Source organism: Podarcis melisellensis, assembly GCF_964234715.1.
Source record: "Podarcis melisellensis genome assembly, chromosome: 11".
NCBI classification, from domain to species: Eukaryota; Metazoa; Chordata; class Lepidosauria; order Squamata; family Lacertidae; genus Podarcis; species Podarcis melisellensis.
In genome coordinates, this window is record NC_138543.1 from 38,104,654 (window position 1) to 38,120,062 (window position 15,409).

At 42.0% G+C, this 15,409-nt stretch overlaps 1 protein-coding gene across 6 annotated transcripts in view; it reads right to left on the bottom strand.

Moving 5' to 3' along the window:
- RNF180 (ring finger protein 180) overlaps positions 1-15,409 on the bottom strand; it is a 56,180-nt gene that overhangs the window by 7,480 nt on the left and 33,291 nt on the right. For 5 of the 6 annotated variants that reach the window (XM_081930294.1, XM_081930293.1, XM_081930292.1 and 2 more), the window contains 4 exons: positions 8,033-8,110; positions 7,361-7,390; positions 6,994-7,207; positions 4,387-4,512 (listed from right to left, as the gene is read on the bottom strand). In XM_081930294.1, coding sequence (XP_081786420.1) covers positions 4,387-4,512; positions 6,994-7,207; positions 7,361-7,390; positions 8,033-8,110 — 448 coding nt within the window. The remainder of the gene's footprint in view (positions 1-4,386; positions 4,513-6,993; positions 7,208-7,360; positions 7,391-8,032; positions 8,111-15,409) is intronic. The other variant, XM_081930296.1, reaches the window with a different exon arrangement.

The following is a 15,409-nucleotide window of genomic DNA, read 5'->3' on the forward strand; positions in this document are numbered from 1 at the left end:
GTTTACCTTCACTTGAGAATAATTCTGAAACCTGTTCAGAACCCAATTAACATTTCACAAACCTTTCTGTAAACATAGTTACTGGCATTTTTTGATACCAATACTTAGTGGCAGTTGGTTCACCCCTCCCCTCAAGGGGGCGTTACAAACCATTAGTTTAGCAATGCTGTATGTACAACTTAAATCTGAAGCGTATGCTCTCTCGATCTGAATTATTCACATCTGACACTGTGTGAACACTTCTCTCAGTTCATTTTGCCGAATTTCATTTACAGATTCTGGTTCAGCTGGGCTCTTCTGGATTTTAGCCACTACAAAGCTGATTTGTTGGGTCAAACCAGCTTGTGTAATATTAGTCACTTGAACCACGGAGCTGTGAATCTTTGCAAAAGGAGAAACTGCCCCACTGCCATTATTCTCTGCTCGTGAAGGAGTCATATGAAACCTGATCCAGCTTCCAGTACACTGGATGAGGAGCCTGGACTGTTATGAGACTTAGCATTGGTGTTTTCTACTGCTAAGAATTGGGATCTTGACTCTGAAAATGGTACATTCAATTTAGATGGTCTAGAAGGAACCTCAACATCTGTTCCCAAACAAGATTCAGTTTTCTTTGAAGCATTATTGCTAACACGATCCACCTCTTGCTGGGCTTCTTGAGAATTCATCTCCATTTCTGAAACACTTGTCATCTTAGTTTGAGCGTCCTGCATAAATCTGTGGCCGTAGACATCAATTGGCTTAGTGAACTCTATTACGGCATTGTCTGTGGAAGCACTTTCCTGGGGTCCTTTGCCTTCCAATTCACACTTGTTAGCTTGGTCTTCATAGTGTGTCATGTGGATTTCTGAAGGAACAGAAATGCTAACATTGATGTCAGTGCTGCTTATAGACTGGGACCGACTGCCTAGCTGCCTAGCTGAGGAGCAGAGGCGATGATACCACAACTGGGTAGAACATAACCTTCTGTCCCACGTTCTCCAAGGAGTCCATGAACTCCTTGGTCATCATCAGATTTGGAATTTGGTACTCGTCAGAATGAATCAGTATCCGAGGAGCTCTCAATTCAGATTCTGCATTGGCTTTAGGATCTGTCATGGGATTTGTGCTGGTCCAGATCCAGTCCTGAATCCAAGGGTTCCGCGAGGAGTTAGGCTGACAGGGCCAAGGCAGGACATGAGGCAGGAAACCCGGCAAGGTCAGGCACAGGGTCTCAGGCAGGTTCTAGCAAACAGTAACAGCAGGGGTTAACCACCAGTAGGGGGAGCCTGTTGATGCAAATACAACTGTAAGCTCTCCCCTGATGTCACCGGGGGTCGTGCCATGGCTCCCAGCCAGAGCAGGGCATTGGACAGGATCCACGACCGCCGGATTCCTTTAACGGAATACCCAAAAGGAAGGGGTAGGCGATGGCTACACCCTGCCCTTCCATACACCACACACAGATTCCAATGCCTAACCGACAAATACCGGAAAGTTGTGACAAGTTGCTACGAGGTAAGCAAAAAAACCAAGAGGCCAGTGCCAATTTGCCAATTGGGGAAAAAACTCCTACCAGGCCCCTCGGACAACCAAGGCGACCAACCAAAGGTCGATAGCAAGATCAATTGCAAGGAACTAAACTAAAGGGAGGGTGGGTGGGTGACCTGTAAGAAACTGGCAGCACAATGTGGGGAAGAGCTGCTGTGGCCGCATTTAGGCGGCTAAACCCCGCCCCCAAGCTTCCTGCTGATTGGAAGACTAATCGGGGGCGGGGCACATCAGCATTGATGACAGGCAGGGTCTGGCATGCCCCCTGCAAAGCACGGGAAAGGCTCCTGATTGCAACCCCTCCCCTTCGGGAGGAGGAGAAGTTTTATTTAAAATAACAGAATAGCCTTCTTCCCTTAGCTTTGGAACTTCTCACAGTGGTCCATATGGCAATTCACTATACAGCTTGTCCTGAATGCTGAAGATGCACAGCTTTGATGCGCGAGATATCTATTTTCAGGACTCACCCTATATTTGTGATAATAAATTGTTTTAAATGTTGTATTGTTGTAACCCGGTCTGGGGCCTTAGGGCAAAGGGCAGGTAAATAATAATATAGTAATAAGGAAAATAAACGTAAATCATTGTAAAACAACTACAAACGGTAAGATAGTAGTTTGTATGTTTTATCTCTAGTTTTAATACTCTTGCTTTTTGGATACAGTGTTTTCACTGATTCCATGGAACTTAAATCTATTATTTTTCTTCAATGAAAAACTGTCTTAAAAGGAAGTGTTCACAAGCTCTCTGTAGCAACATGTACTCAGGATGTTCTGAAAGTGTGGAAAGGTGAGGAAAGAAACATAATGCATTATGTTTAAAACATGGCTCACAGAGCCTTTGGGAGGAGTGACCCAAAAGGCATTAGAGATTCTATAAATATTTTAGCAATCCTAAGAGATACAATATAGGGAGAGGAATTAGAAAAAAGAGCCAGCAAGTAGTTTGCCAGCATGAAAGCAGAACTAGGGATGTACTGAGAGTTTTACTCAGTAAAATTGATTGGGCACACTCATTTGGGTGGGTTTTTTTTTTTTGGACTCTCAGTGATTACTCTTTTATGTAACTCATAGCAATTCTCATAACAAAAACAGTCTTAAGCTAGCACAGCTAGTCAATACCAATAATCGGATTTGTAACTGGATGCTAATTACCAACTGATGAGAAGCAGTGACTTTAATTCATGAGTATTTTTGGTTAAACATTAATTGATATTTAATATACTTATTAATGACTAGGTGGGCATTATTATAGAATCATAAGGCGGCAAGGAAAACAGAGGACTGTTGTTCAGTTCCCTAATCTCTGCCAATATAGCTGTACCTAAAGCATCCCTGTCAGGTGCCTGTTCAGCCTTTCTCATAAAAGCCTACAAGGAAGGAAATGTACAACCTCCTGAAGTTCACTGAAATACTAAAACTGCTCTTAAATTTTGGTATTTTAAATAACAAATTTACAAAGCTTGAAGTGGTTTAATGAGCCATCAGTTTCAAGCCTGTGACAGAAGTTGAGGTCATGCCCAAACCCGCTTTTGTCATCTTATCTTCACTCTTGAATATACATCTGTAAATAATGTTAGAGGGCATCTAGACATTCCTTCTCTTTATGATTATTCTTTCTAAAATCCCAACAGCATTTCTGCAGATTCCTTCCTTTATCTGACATTTAGCTAGATCAACTCTTTGAAGTTGCTTCCATCAGACCTGTCATTTCATACTGCATGACTACTCTTTTCAAAGTGACATTGGGCAAACAAGGATACCAGCAACAATGTGTGTCCTGTGCTGTGTTTATGGCAGTTATGTAACAACAAAAAATACATGCTCAGCACAAGCCTAGTAGGACAAGGGTACTCAATGAAAGAAGAGAAAAGCATAGCCTTTGCTGGTTGTAAATTTTGCCTGGGAGCAGAACCATAAATGCTCCATAGGACACAGAACATTTTTTGTTGCTTTCAGTGAAAAAGGACTGACCTTGACTGACCCAGTTTTACAGTACTACATTGGAAGATGCTTTTGGGTCAACTGTTTATCAATTCTAGATATAGCACCTCAGAGTTAACCTTCCAATCTTGTTCCAAAGCTTGCCAGTAAAGAATAATGTTTCAAATAAAACCAAGTCAATGCAGGGCTCTGCTCCCTAGAATAAGTGATAAAGTCATGTCATGGAAGTGCCTATTCCGAACCATGCTAGTAGAGGGTCTCTTGTTCTTTTTCTGCCTACTTCTTAGCATTCATGAAACAGAAAGGACCTCAGCTTAAGCCAATTCCAAGCAATTCCATGTCCAAGCCCCATGAGGCAACAATGCATATTAGAGGGCAATGGCTGTTGCTGAATCAAAGATCATAGTCATACTATTAAAAGATTGTACAAGTCATTGCACAGGACAATAGTATTATTTATTTATTTAGAAGCATTTATAATCTGTTTAAGATTTTGAAAACCTGTAAGCGGAAGTTAGTAGGAAGCTGAATGAAAAAGAAAGCAAACTTCAGGTGGTTCACACCTGTATTTCCTGGGGAAACTGACAGTAAAGTAAGTTTACAGCAAAATGTCACATACCTAGATTTCAAATGTGAAACACAGCAATAATATTGTACTACATGGTGCATAGACTACCCCAAATACCAGTTAGACCCACCAATCTGAACAGTGGTATTATCCTATACTCTTTCAATACAGGGCCCCAGTAGTGTCCTGTTATGAACTCTGGCGCATGTAATGTAATGAATCTGTAGACCTTAGGCTGCAAAATTTACAGGTAGGGGACAACGAATGGCATCAAATCCATTCACATGAATGCTACAGGCTGCATGTGACACATGGAAAAGGAAAATATTCAGCAATCTTTCTTACCTTCAATAACTCTGAATGCCTTCCTGCAACTAGGGAGGGGCCATTTTGCTAAACCGGATTCTTGAAAGTTTTCCTTTAATTTTGAATATTCAATAGGAAAGTGAGCCTTTGTTGAATTGTTCAGTTCTGCAGTGTGGGGGAAGGAAAAAAACACACACTTCATAATGTAAATTTTGTAATTGCCAAAGATTTTATTTACATTTCTCACATATTACACACACACACACACACACACACACACACACACACACAGTCTTTATGCAGCACATAAAGGAATTTTTAAATCCAAAAAAAATTAAACATTCAATACAAAACACATATAAGAAAACCTGGCAAGCATGAGCTCTTGTATATAGATCTGTTACTTTCAGGAAACTTATTCTCAGTAATGTGGAATCGAGACCAATGCCACAATCCAGAAAACCATTTAATTATCCAACCAGTTACCACTTAACTAGAATTTTGGATATGTGTTTTTTAAAGAGTTGCTCTCTGTGCTGCACATTAAAACAGATCTAAAAACTGGTTGAGTTCCTGCAGCAGTTTTTTAATATATATTTAAAATACAGGCTACAGTTGCATGACCTGGGTTGCAATCCTATCCATTCTTACCAGGGAATAAGTTCCACTGAACTCAGAACAAGTAAGCTTAGGATCAGGCCACAGCAGATTCCAGATAGGTTGCATGTAAGCATTTGGGTATGTCTAGCTATATACACTGTGGTTCAAGGCTACATGTCAGTGTATTTGCAGCACTAAAGTGACCTCTCTGGTGTAAGCCTGGACAATTTGGATGGAGGTTCTGGGTTGCTCAGATGACAAGACTCACTGGACTCACCCCCGGACTCACTGATGGGGTCCAAAGGAAAGCAGAGCAATACTTTTAGCTTATTTATTTATGATGTGATATCTTCTTGAATACTTATATAGCATCCCTAGCTATATAAAGGGCTGCAGTCTAGGAAGTAAACATACAGATATTAAGTATAGATTTTAAAGCAGAAGGGTCTCAATCATAGTCAAGGAAGCTGAGCACATGCAATTAAAGAGCTCTCTGCAACTTTATATAGGAGCACCCTAAAGTAGATTATTAGCTGATGAAGTTTCTAGGTAGTCTATGAGCTTGCAGTACTTAAGTGGCAGGATATTGGTAGAAATTAGCCCTTGCCTTATTTTTTTTATGATGGTTTAGTGTTTCCATTATTTTTAAATTATTGTTTGTGTTTTATAATGTTTTTATATTTTGCTGGATATCATTCTATGATCAGTTGTAGGATGAAGAGTAGTATCAACATTTTCTAAATAAATATGCAGAGAAGATTGGGAGAAAGCATAGTCTAGCCTGGGCTCTAGTGCAGAGGAAAGCTGTCCAAAACCTCAATACATAAACACAGGATCACTAATGATTCTCATCACCTTTGCAATTAATAGCCTTCCTTCCTGACTCAATCAGGCAAGTTGTCTCTGCCACCATTTTGGCAGAAACCTAGCAAAAAAATTAATCTGGAATTTTGTGGGCCATTACTCATCCTCTTTAGAAAAGCGCCCAAGTGATTATCTCTGGATGTGCTATATAATGGACAGTACAATAAATAATGAGCTAGCTCTTCAATTTCCATTGAACCACAAATGCATCTTATCTGGTCCTGTGGGCATACCAAGTGCTCTTCCCCCGTTACTGCAGATTTCAAAGCTGAAAACTTAATAAGGAAAAAGCTCTCTGGGCTGCAGGGTATCTAAGCTCAACCAGATAATGTTTGTACCCACTCTTTAATTTCAAAAGTTGCATAGCTGGAGAAATCTTAGAAGAATGGATTACTGCTATTCTGGTTTCTATTGCTATATTTTTAATGTTGTGAGAGAGGAATGCTTTGAGCTATTCACAGGAACTTGGACTGAGATAGATCATATTGTGGAAAAAACTGAAACACCTGCTGTAATCGTTAATTTTTGTATAGCCCATGCTTCTGGGTTTATTGTATCAAACAGGGTTGGGGGTGGACCTAGCAACAGGTAAGACTATTAAGTGAATGCATCCTGGGATTTAGGGTTAATTCTATTTAAAACCATGTATTTTTGTTCCTGCAACAAAAATTGTGTTCTGGATGCACCTGAAAGAAGAGAGTGCGAGAAACTTGTAACCACTAAGGCTCCGACTAGATAAGAACATAACTGATTATGTGTTTCAAGCAGCTTCTGCCCCCCTAATGTAGGGGCAGGGTGTTTGGCTATGGAGAAGTGAGTGCTACACACACAATCTCCCCAAGTGCTTTCCTCCCAATATTGGTGATTCTAAGCCCAGTTGAAGACAAATGTGTCTTGGAAGAACCTCCTGGCTTGGTGAGGGACAGTTTAACAGGCCCCCCCCCCCGCTTTCCACTTTTGCTACTAAAATGTGTACCGATCCCTTTCTCTACATAACTGGAATAGATGTAGATTTAGACACATGGATCTGCTACCATCATGCCTAATGTATGAGTAGTTACCATTATACTAGATTTGGAGTACAGTGTCTAATTAGTCCTGAACATTCACTTTGAGGGAAGACAGCTAAATATTTATGGTCGTTACTAGGAAAGATGAAATATATCTTTAAAAGCTTTATACCTGATTGGAAAAAAACTTGGGCAATTGCCGTGCGGCAAAGAGGACACAGAGTGCTGGTTGGATTATCTTTGGCGAGTGTGCGTAGGCAAGGTTCACAAAAGATGTGGTGGCAGGGATAGCACATGTAAGGATTAAAATAAACATCCAGGCACACTGCACAGAGGTAGCTTTCCTTATCTTGCCAGTGTTCGCGCTCCTCTTCTGTATTCATAGCCTGGGGTAAGAGGGAGAAACAAAGCAGTGCTTTAAAATTATTTCACTCAGTCAAATAAGAGACACAATAAAGGCATCATGCTCCAAGTACAATGTGTATTCCCCCACCCCCACTAATATTTTCTAACATAACCCCAAAGTAAAACCAATGTACCTGAAGTAATGTGAATGCTTCTAGGTGGAACTAGAACAAAAAGAAACATGCTTTGCTACAACAGCTGAAAAATAACACAATTCACCTCCCCCTATGTACGGCAAGCTTTCCTATTACTTATGATGCACGCATTTTATGAACTGTATTACAACAGTCAGCAAAAGAACGACAACACTGGGGCTAGGGGTAGGTGTATTAAAAAGTAGGTGAGTGCTTAGCATGACTATAACAAATTATCTTCTTCTCTTATGAGAAAGTGAATGCTTACATCATCTTCAGAATTCCACATGCTGTAGTCGAAAATAGTGAGCAATGCAAGCCTGCGCTCATACAAGCTAGCCCACCTAGCACTTAATGGGTTTCAAGGGGAGTCAGTAGAAACTACCTCCACTGCCTGATTACTGCCCTTCCCTTCAGAAGGTGTCCCATTCAGGTGGGCTATGGATTTGGGGGATCTAACACAATCTAGCTGGTCTTACCTCCCAGCTTCAGATCCCCCAGATCACCCCAGCCTTCCCCTTCCCTGAGCCCTAGTTAGGAGGATGGGTTCAGAACCAGCACATGTTGTGAGCCAAGGCCCTGCTCATGATCCAGGAAGGGGTGAGAGAGCAAGGGCAACTAAAAAAATTGGTGCCTAATCATTGCTGATGCAACCTTGTCTAGCTCAGATACCTGTGATTTATAGTTGGATGGCTCCTGCGCTTTTGTAGAAACCTTGCTCCGTGACCAAAGTCTTGCTGGTAAGAGAATCTAAGCAGTAGTGGAAATGGTATAGTCAAGCAATGTGTTGTTCAAGGCTACTTAGGAGTTTTGTAGCTAAGCAATAGCTTTGAACTTGCCCACACCTGGTCCCAACTCTCTAGCACAATGACTAAGAAATCAAGAGCACAGGATGGCAAAATGGAAAGAGCAAACCCAGCTTTCATTTTTAATCAGGGGTTTCTAGATCTCATGGTTGCAGAGACATATTAAATAGGTATCAATCAATCAATCAATCAATCAATCAATCAATGTAAATTAAATAGGACATATTAATTAGGTCTAGACATTAGAGGTCAGAAATGGGTTTCGGCCAAGGTCTGTTCATTGTGCGTGTGTGCTTGTGTGTGCATGTCATTCCTCTTTCTTTTTGCGATTGCATTCTTTTGCTGATGCCAAATTAAATTAGAATGATAAATCATTTCTGATTAGTTCCTCAGCTCAGATGACCTAAACTTGTCTACTTTATTTTGTCAATTGTGAATTTGGCATTGCAGATGGTAGCATTTTTGTTTTTGGCATGCAGTAAACACGAAGTCCTGAATTATTATTATTAACTTATTTGAACAATGTAAGTGATAATTGCTTCTTACCAAACATGTATATATAGATTCACGTCACTGCAAATATATATTCTCTTTTCAGCACCTTTTTGCTTAGGAAAACCTACCCAGACATGCAAAATTGACATGCATTTTAATCTGTAATTTAGCTTGTAATGTTTATTTTTAACTGGTGACTTACATTTTGAATTTTAAAAGCTTGCTTTTAACGTTAATTTCTTAATAAACTGCTCATAGGTTTTATTTACCATTAACTGGTATATAAATTATGTTAAATGAAATGAATAAAAATACAATCATTGAGCCAAGTTGAGGAAAACTATATAGAATGGGACTGCTGCTCACATTTAATTTTTAAATACTGAAGTGTAATTCTATCAGCTTCTAGTTTGGGATTACTTTGACACCATCCACAATTCCAGGCTGCTCTCAATTCTTATAAACTAGTGAAAAGTTATTTTAATGGTGATTATCATCCCTCACTTGCCGCTGTCACGCAATTCTCCCCGTCTTCTTCACCCAAAGCTTCTACAGTTTTACCTGAGGCACTGATTTAGTGGCAAGAGGCATCCTGTGGTAGAAAAGGTAGTAGGGATTATGTAGTAAATTTAGAAAATAACAGCAAAAGGAAACAAGTAGTTCTATGTGATTAGAGTGAGATTAAAGCAGACCAGAAAAATAAAGCACTGAAATCATTTACCACCTAAAGATGTGGACCTTCCTCATAATTTGGCCTCTGAGGGTTCTGTGCTCAGACTGATGTCTGATATTTAGCCAAGTTGCTTATGGTTTTACACTTTGGAGAAATTTATGGCTAAACTTCACATATAATGGTTAGCAAAACAAGTCAAAGCATCCATATTTGTATTTAGTTAATAATTTACTTTCACTTCCTCTCTATTTGGCTTCTCACTAAAATGCAAAATAGAAGTAAAAAACGTCAAGAAGAACAAAGTAGGTTAAGAGGGTCTTTGGAGCTAAGAATTACAAAGAGCCATGGCCTCCTCTCAGGCTTTTCTACTTCACCTTGGGAGAGATAAATTGCTCACAGAGAAAACTATAAAGAAGAGTATATTTTTCAGCACAACATTTACATTTAAAGTGAGTGTTGTCTACTTATGGCACCTAGAATAAATGATCCATAGACAATTGGAAGCATAAAAGGGTGGAATACTATGGCAGTATTCATTGCAAATGAGTAGAGTTACTGCAACTAAACCTATTATATACTCTGGCACAAAGTCATTATACTCACTGTCTCCCATTTTGTATAACTAAACAGTTTGATTCATTTACATTGGCACTTATTGGAATTGGCGAATTTTCCTCAAATAAGCAAAGGAATATCGTGTATATATACAGAGTATCTTTGTCATTGCAGTAACATCTATGGCATGTAATTGTCTCCAGTAAAGCACATTTAAAGGAGATGGCTTCTCCCAAAGAATCCTAGGAACTGTAATTTCCTGCACACAGAGCTACAATGCCCGGCATTCTTAACAACCCACAGTTCTCATGATTATTTGGGGAATACCATATGCTTTAATGTGGGAAATACGGGTTCACATATGCATGTGTATAGACACAAAAGCAGTTACACAAGTGTTTATGGAAATCAGCGCCAGTACTGAATACGTGTCCTTGAAAACTACATTACTTGGGACATCTGCATTACTGGATGAAAAGTTCACAGTTTGAGTTGGAAACAAATTCTTGGGGAAATAGCCTTTGATTGGTAATACAGTCAAGCACATTCAATTGTCTATGTGTCAGGGGGAAAGCTTTATAATCACTACTGCTAGACACGTTTTGTGTGAAATGAGAAGGGAAAACTGGGGCAGGACTCAAACTTATGGGTGAGAGATCTGTGCAAGAAGCATCAGGGCCACTTTGAGCTTCCAGTTATAAAACTGGTTAAGTGACACAAGTTTCCAAAGGTGGGAACTGGTCTCAGGAGAAGGAGGGATGCTGGTTTTTGAAGGGAATAGTTCATATTAGACAACCTTGTTCTGAATCAAGAAATGGGTCATTATAACAAAGTAGTCCATTAATGTATACATAGATGCTCAGATTTACAGTGGGTTCTATGCACAGTGAGGAATGTGCTTGGTTGTAAAATCTACAGGCCAGGGGGCCAGTGTGAATTATGTGTTCATTTGTACTATAAACTTTACTGTGCTAAATCTAAATTTCTCAAAGTCCTTCAGGAGGCCCGAGCCACTGTGCAAAGATGAATTCAATTTGAACCCTTCCTCCCAATTACAGCACTCTGCATTCCATACTTCAGAACTGAAACTTGCATATTAGTGCTACAGTTGCATATAGCTATTCACTAATACTGTATATTGAGTGAGATAATAGTGGCACAGCTGGGTTTTTTTGGTAGTTTTTATTGCTCCTTTTCATGCATGCACAATCTACGCACCCCACCCCGATATATTGTGAGTGTCTAGGTTTTATTTCCTCTTCTCCTTTAACAGCTTGATCTGAGCCCAAACTGAAAAATAACTGCCTACACAGACCACCTCCTCTGCCTTTCACACAGATGGATTCTAATAGGTGTATCCTTGACTGAGTGAGACTTACTTTAACAATATTTGAGAACCCCTGTGCTAAATGTTCTAAAACCCATTTCTGAAAGCATTGTTATTGCCTCGAAGAGCCTTTTTTTGCAAGAGTCTGCTCTCATCAAAGCACTGAACTGCTGCAAGTCTCATTGCAAGGAATGGGAATGACACAGCAATTTGAAGATAGGCCTGTTTTAGTATTTAGCAAAATTTCTGATGACATTCTGCAGCATCCACATTGTTAAATGCAGAAGCACTTCAAGAGCTTTACTGTTATGCAGCTTTTTAAATACTAATCCGCCCAGATCACTCCATGTCCTAATTGGAATGTCATTTATTAGAATATACATCTAAAGTGGCAACTGATATTACTAGTAGCCAGATGAATGCTACTGGAGAGATTACATTTTTCAGTTTAAGAACCTTTGGGAATGCAGCTCTCAGTGAAGCCATTGGCAATCACCCAGGAAAGTAGCAATTTTTCCTATTACATGAAACAAATTAACGCAATAGATTCATGAAAATAGCTTCCCAAGATGCTTAGACATATACACATGCTCAAAATTCCCAAATGGTGGGCACTTTGTAGGCAGACAACAGGGTGTTGACAGTTGCGTGTCGAGGTCCCCAATACACCCCAAAGGAAAACACAATTGACACTTAATTTTTGTTTAATTTTTTTGGCATAATTTTGGCCACAACCTTATTCAAATACAACAATGTGAGTGGTTGCTTAGGCATTGGTAGCACTAACTGCCCCCGCACAGGGACAGCTCTGACATTCGCACCCCCTGCGAAGTCAGGAAGGGCAAGTCACCTGGGGAGAGAGATGGGACTGGGAACCATGCCTCACCTCTCCCCAGCATGCTCCCAGGGGCTTGCGTGGCCCTAGCCCCTTGCCAGGGGGTTTCGGACAAAGCATGGGGGAGCCCCTGGGTTCCTTTAACGGTAAAACCCTTCAGCAGCAACAGCATTTTGGGGGGCAGGCACAGCCGAATCCATACCCCTCCAGCAACCAATTCCAGACCAATGCCTAACCGCCAACTGAGCACTGAAGCTCACCGCCAAACCACTCACAAATGCAACCCTTCCTTCAATCCCAAAGCAACCGCATCCAGCCAGGTGTCATTCCCCATAGGGGAAAGATGCACCCCATCTGCCCTAAAGAGGGCAACAGCCTTGAAGGAAATAGCAGGGCGCAATATCACAGAACCACTGTTATTTTATTTTATTTATTTATTTTATTTTATTTTCCACCGCCTTATTAACATGCTTTCTCGCCTGCTCGGTGGTAGTTTGTCTAGGCATTGGTTCCGACTATCTCCTCAGCAGGGCAGCACTGACGACTGGGCCCCACCATATCGTCAGTACAAGCAAACATCATGGGGGAGCAATGAACCAGGATCAGACTCAAGCGCACCCCAAATGCTCCAGGGACCCTTGCGTGGCCCTACCCCTCGAAAGGGGTCGACAAAAGCATGGCGAATCCTTGGATTCCTTTAAAGGATTACCTTTGCGCATTGGAGGGGACAGGTGCTCCGACCCACCCTCCAGACCACCTTGAACCAATGCCTTAAATTATTATGAGTCCAGGGAGAGCTGCCATCAACTCATGCAAGTTCTCCTGCGTGCAGGAACGCAAACTTATGCTGTAAGAAGACAGCAAGTCATTCTCGTCCAGCTGCACCACTAGCACTGCGGGAGGACCTGCACAGGTCACACTCGACCGCACCAAAGGAAGGAACTCCTCCCAAAGCATTCTCCATCTGGACACCCAGTATATGTTCACATGGGCAGGAAGACTGAGATGGCGCCCCAGTCCAGACTCGTCAGCGCGCTTGCCAGCCCAGTGTACAATGCTTTATTTATTTTATTTTATTTTATTTATTTTCCACCGCCTTATTAACATGCTTTCTGGCCTGCTCAATCACCAATCCAAATGTGCACAGCTGTTCCTATGAAAAAAGGAAATAACAGACAGGCATCAGCACAGACATCATTGGTGACACTTCCTGATGTAACCCTTGTCAGCATCAGACTTCCAATGACCCGTATTCACAATCCTGTCTACTGACAGGCCCCCAGTGCGCAGCCTTTGCAGCAGCCCTATTCGGAAGGAATGAGGCGTGTTCAGCGGTAGGCAAGCCGCAGGCCGTAATAACTGGTGCACGACGTAAGCACATTGATGCCTGGCTAACGGGAACCCATTTTCATGCACTAGGAGCGGGCCAGCCCCCAGGGGAATGAGAAGCCAAATATTTCTGGTATCCATAACTGGGCAAGGGCCCTCCTCACCTGTGAGGGGAAGCCTGATGGTGGCACTCCTGCCCACTAGGTCTGTTTTAGAGTTCCCAACTCTAATGACCAGCTCCAAGCAGATAAGGAAAAGTCCTGAAGCAATAAGCCTCCAGACTCTCAGCTCCGTGCTGGCTCCAACACAATTTCCCCAACCCTCAGTGCACCAAAAATGCAATGGAATACTGAAAGGAGTCTCGCCTTGATCTTTAACCAGCAGACAAGTTATAACTTGTTGCAGATACTGCATAGGTAAAAATTGACCGACTTCCTGCCCACTGTCGTATGAGGTTGGAGCCTATTCCAACTTTCCAAGGCCCTGCGCACGACAGACTTTATACAAGGGTCTCTGAAAATTAAAGCTTTACTATAACAGACATTGCAGCGGACTGAATACTGATAGTTTTAACAGCACATCTAATCTGCAGCAGGTGGACCAAATACTGCAGGATCTGCTCAGAGGATGGGGGCCAGATCTTCTGAATGGCTGGGGACTGCCAGCTTAAGGCTAAGAAATCCATCCAGGCCTTCTCATAAGAGCTAAAAGCAGAAGGGGAAATGGAAGCTGCTGCTCTCTGTAATTGTCAACTAATTGTTGTCAAAATGCCACAGGTGGTCTGGAAAAGTCTGGCAGTAGCTGAGTGTCTGGAGCCCAGGATCTGAAGCGCTCCATCTGAAAATGGGATAGAGTGTCAGCGACATCATTAGAGGATCCCGTAATCATGAGAGCAGAAAGCACAATATTAAACCTTAAGCAGCGCAGCTCGAAGTGTGAGCGGAGGGGCGGAGACTCTGCTGGAGCGTGAGGACTGTTTTGCCAAGATGCTCACCACTGCCTGGTTATCACACCAAAAGCAGATCCGATGGTCACTGAACTCCTCGGGCCACATGTGAACTGCTACTACAATGGGGAAAACTCAAGAAAAGTTAGGTCAGATGATTGCTTCACCACACCGGGCTTGAGGCCATGGCTTTGCACACCAGCAGCCCCTGAAATAAAAAATTGCAAACCATCGCATGAGATCTGCCTTCACCTCACTTGGTAAGTGTACATGAAGGTAAGGGGACCTCAGGCCGCAGGCAGCCTGGCCTAGCGGGAATGGAAGGGGCGGCCTGGGGCAACACTCTGCATGCAAGATTAATTAAGTGGCCCAGCAAGATCGGATGTGATGAAGCATCACTTGCTTCAGAGGAAGTATTACAAAATAACTTCCTTCAAGGCAGACAGCTTCTACATAGGCAAGTGGTATGTTTTAGCAATGATATCCACCTGGATCCCTAAATAAATGTGATTGGCTTGCCCTGCCAGGTGATGATGAAGGGACCCCGGGCCATGAGACAACCTGGCCAAGCAGGAACTGAAGGGGCAGCCAGGGGCAACCACCCTGCATGCAAAATTTAACTGCCCTAGCAAATGATAGGATCTGACAAGGCAACACTTGCTTCAGAGGAAGCATAACAATAATACTTCCTTCAAGGCAAACAGCTTCACCACAGCAAGCAGATGTTTGAGCAACAATATCAAGCTGACCCCCAAATACATTAAAAGGGGGCAGTAGGACCACTGTCTTATCCACTGCCAACAGAACACCCAGCTCCCAGAGGGAACAAAGGGTGTCCAGAAAGCCTACAAAGAGGCTGGTGTCACAGGAACCAGCCAGTAAGATAATCCAAATAATGGTACCACCAATTAAATGAATCTTGAATCGCACTGTTCAATCCAGAAAGGCGCTAAAGGACTTGAGTGCTGCACGGTCTATTGCGCAACCCATTGGCATCGCCTTATCAAAAATAAGGAGCTCCATCCAAATTAAAGCCCAACCACTTAAAATCTTCAACAAGGCACCTCTTCCAATTTGTTGGTA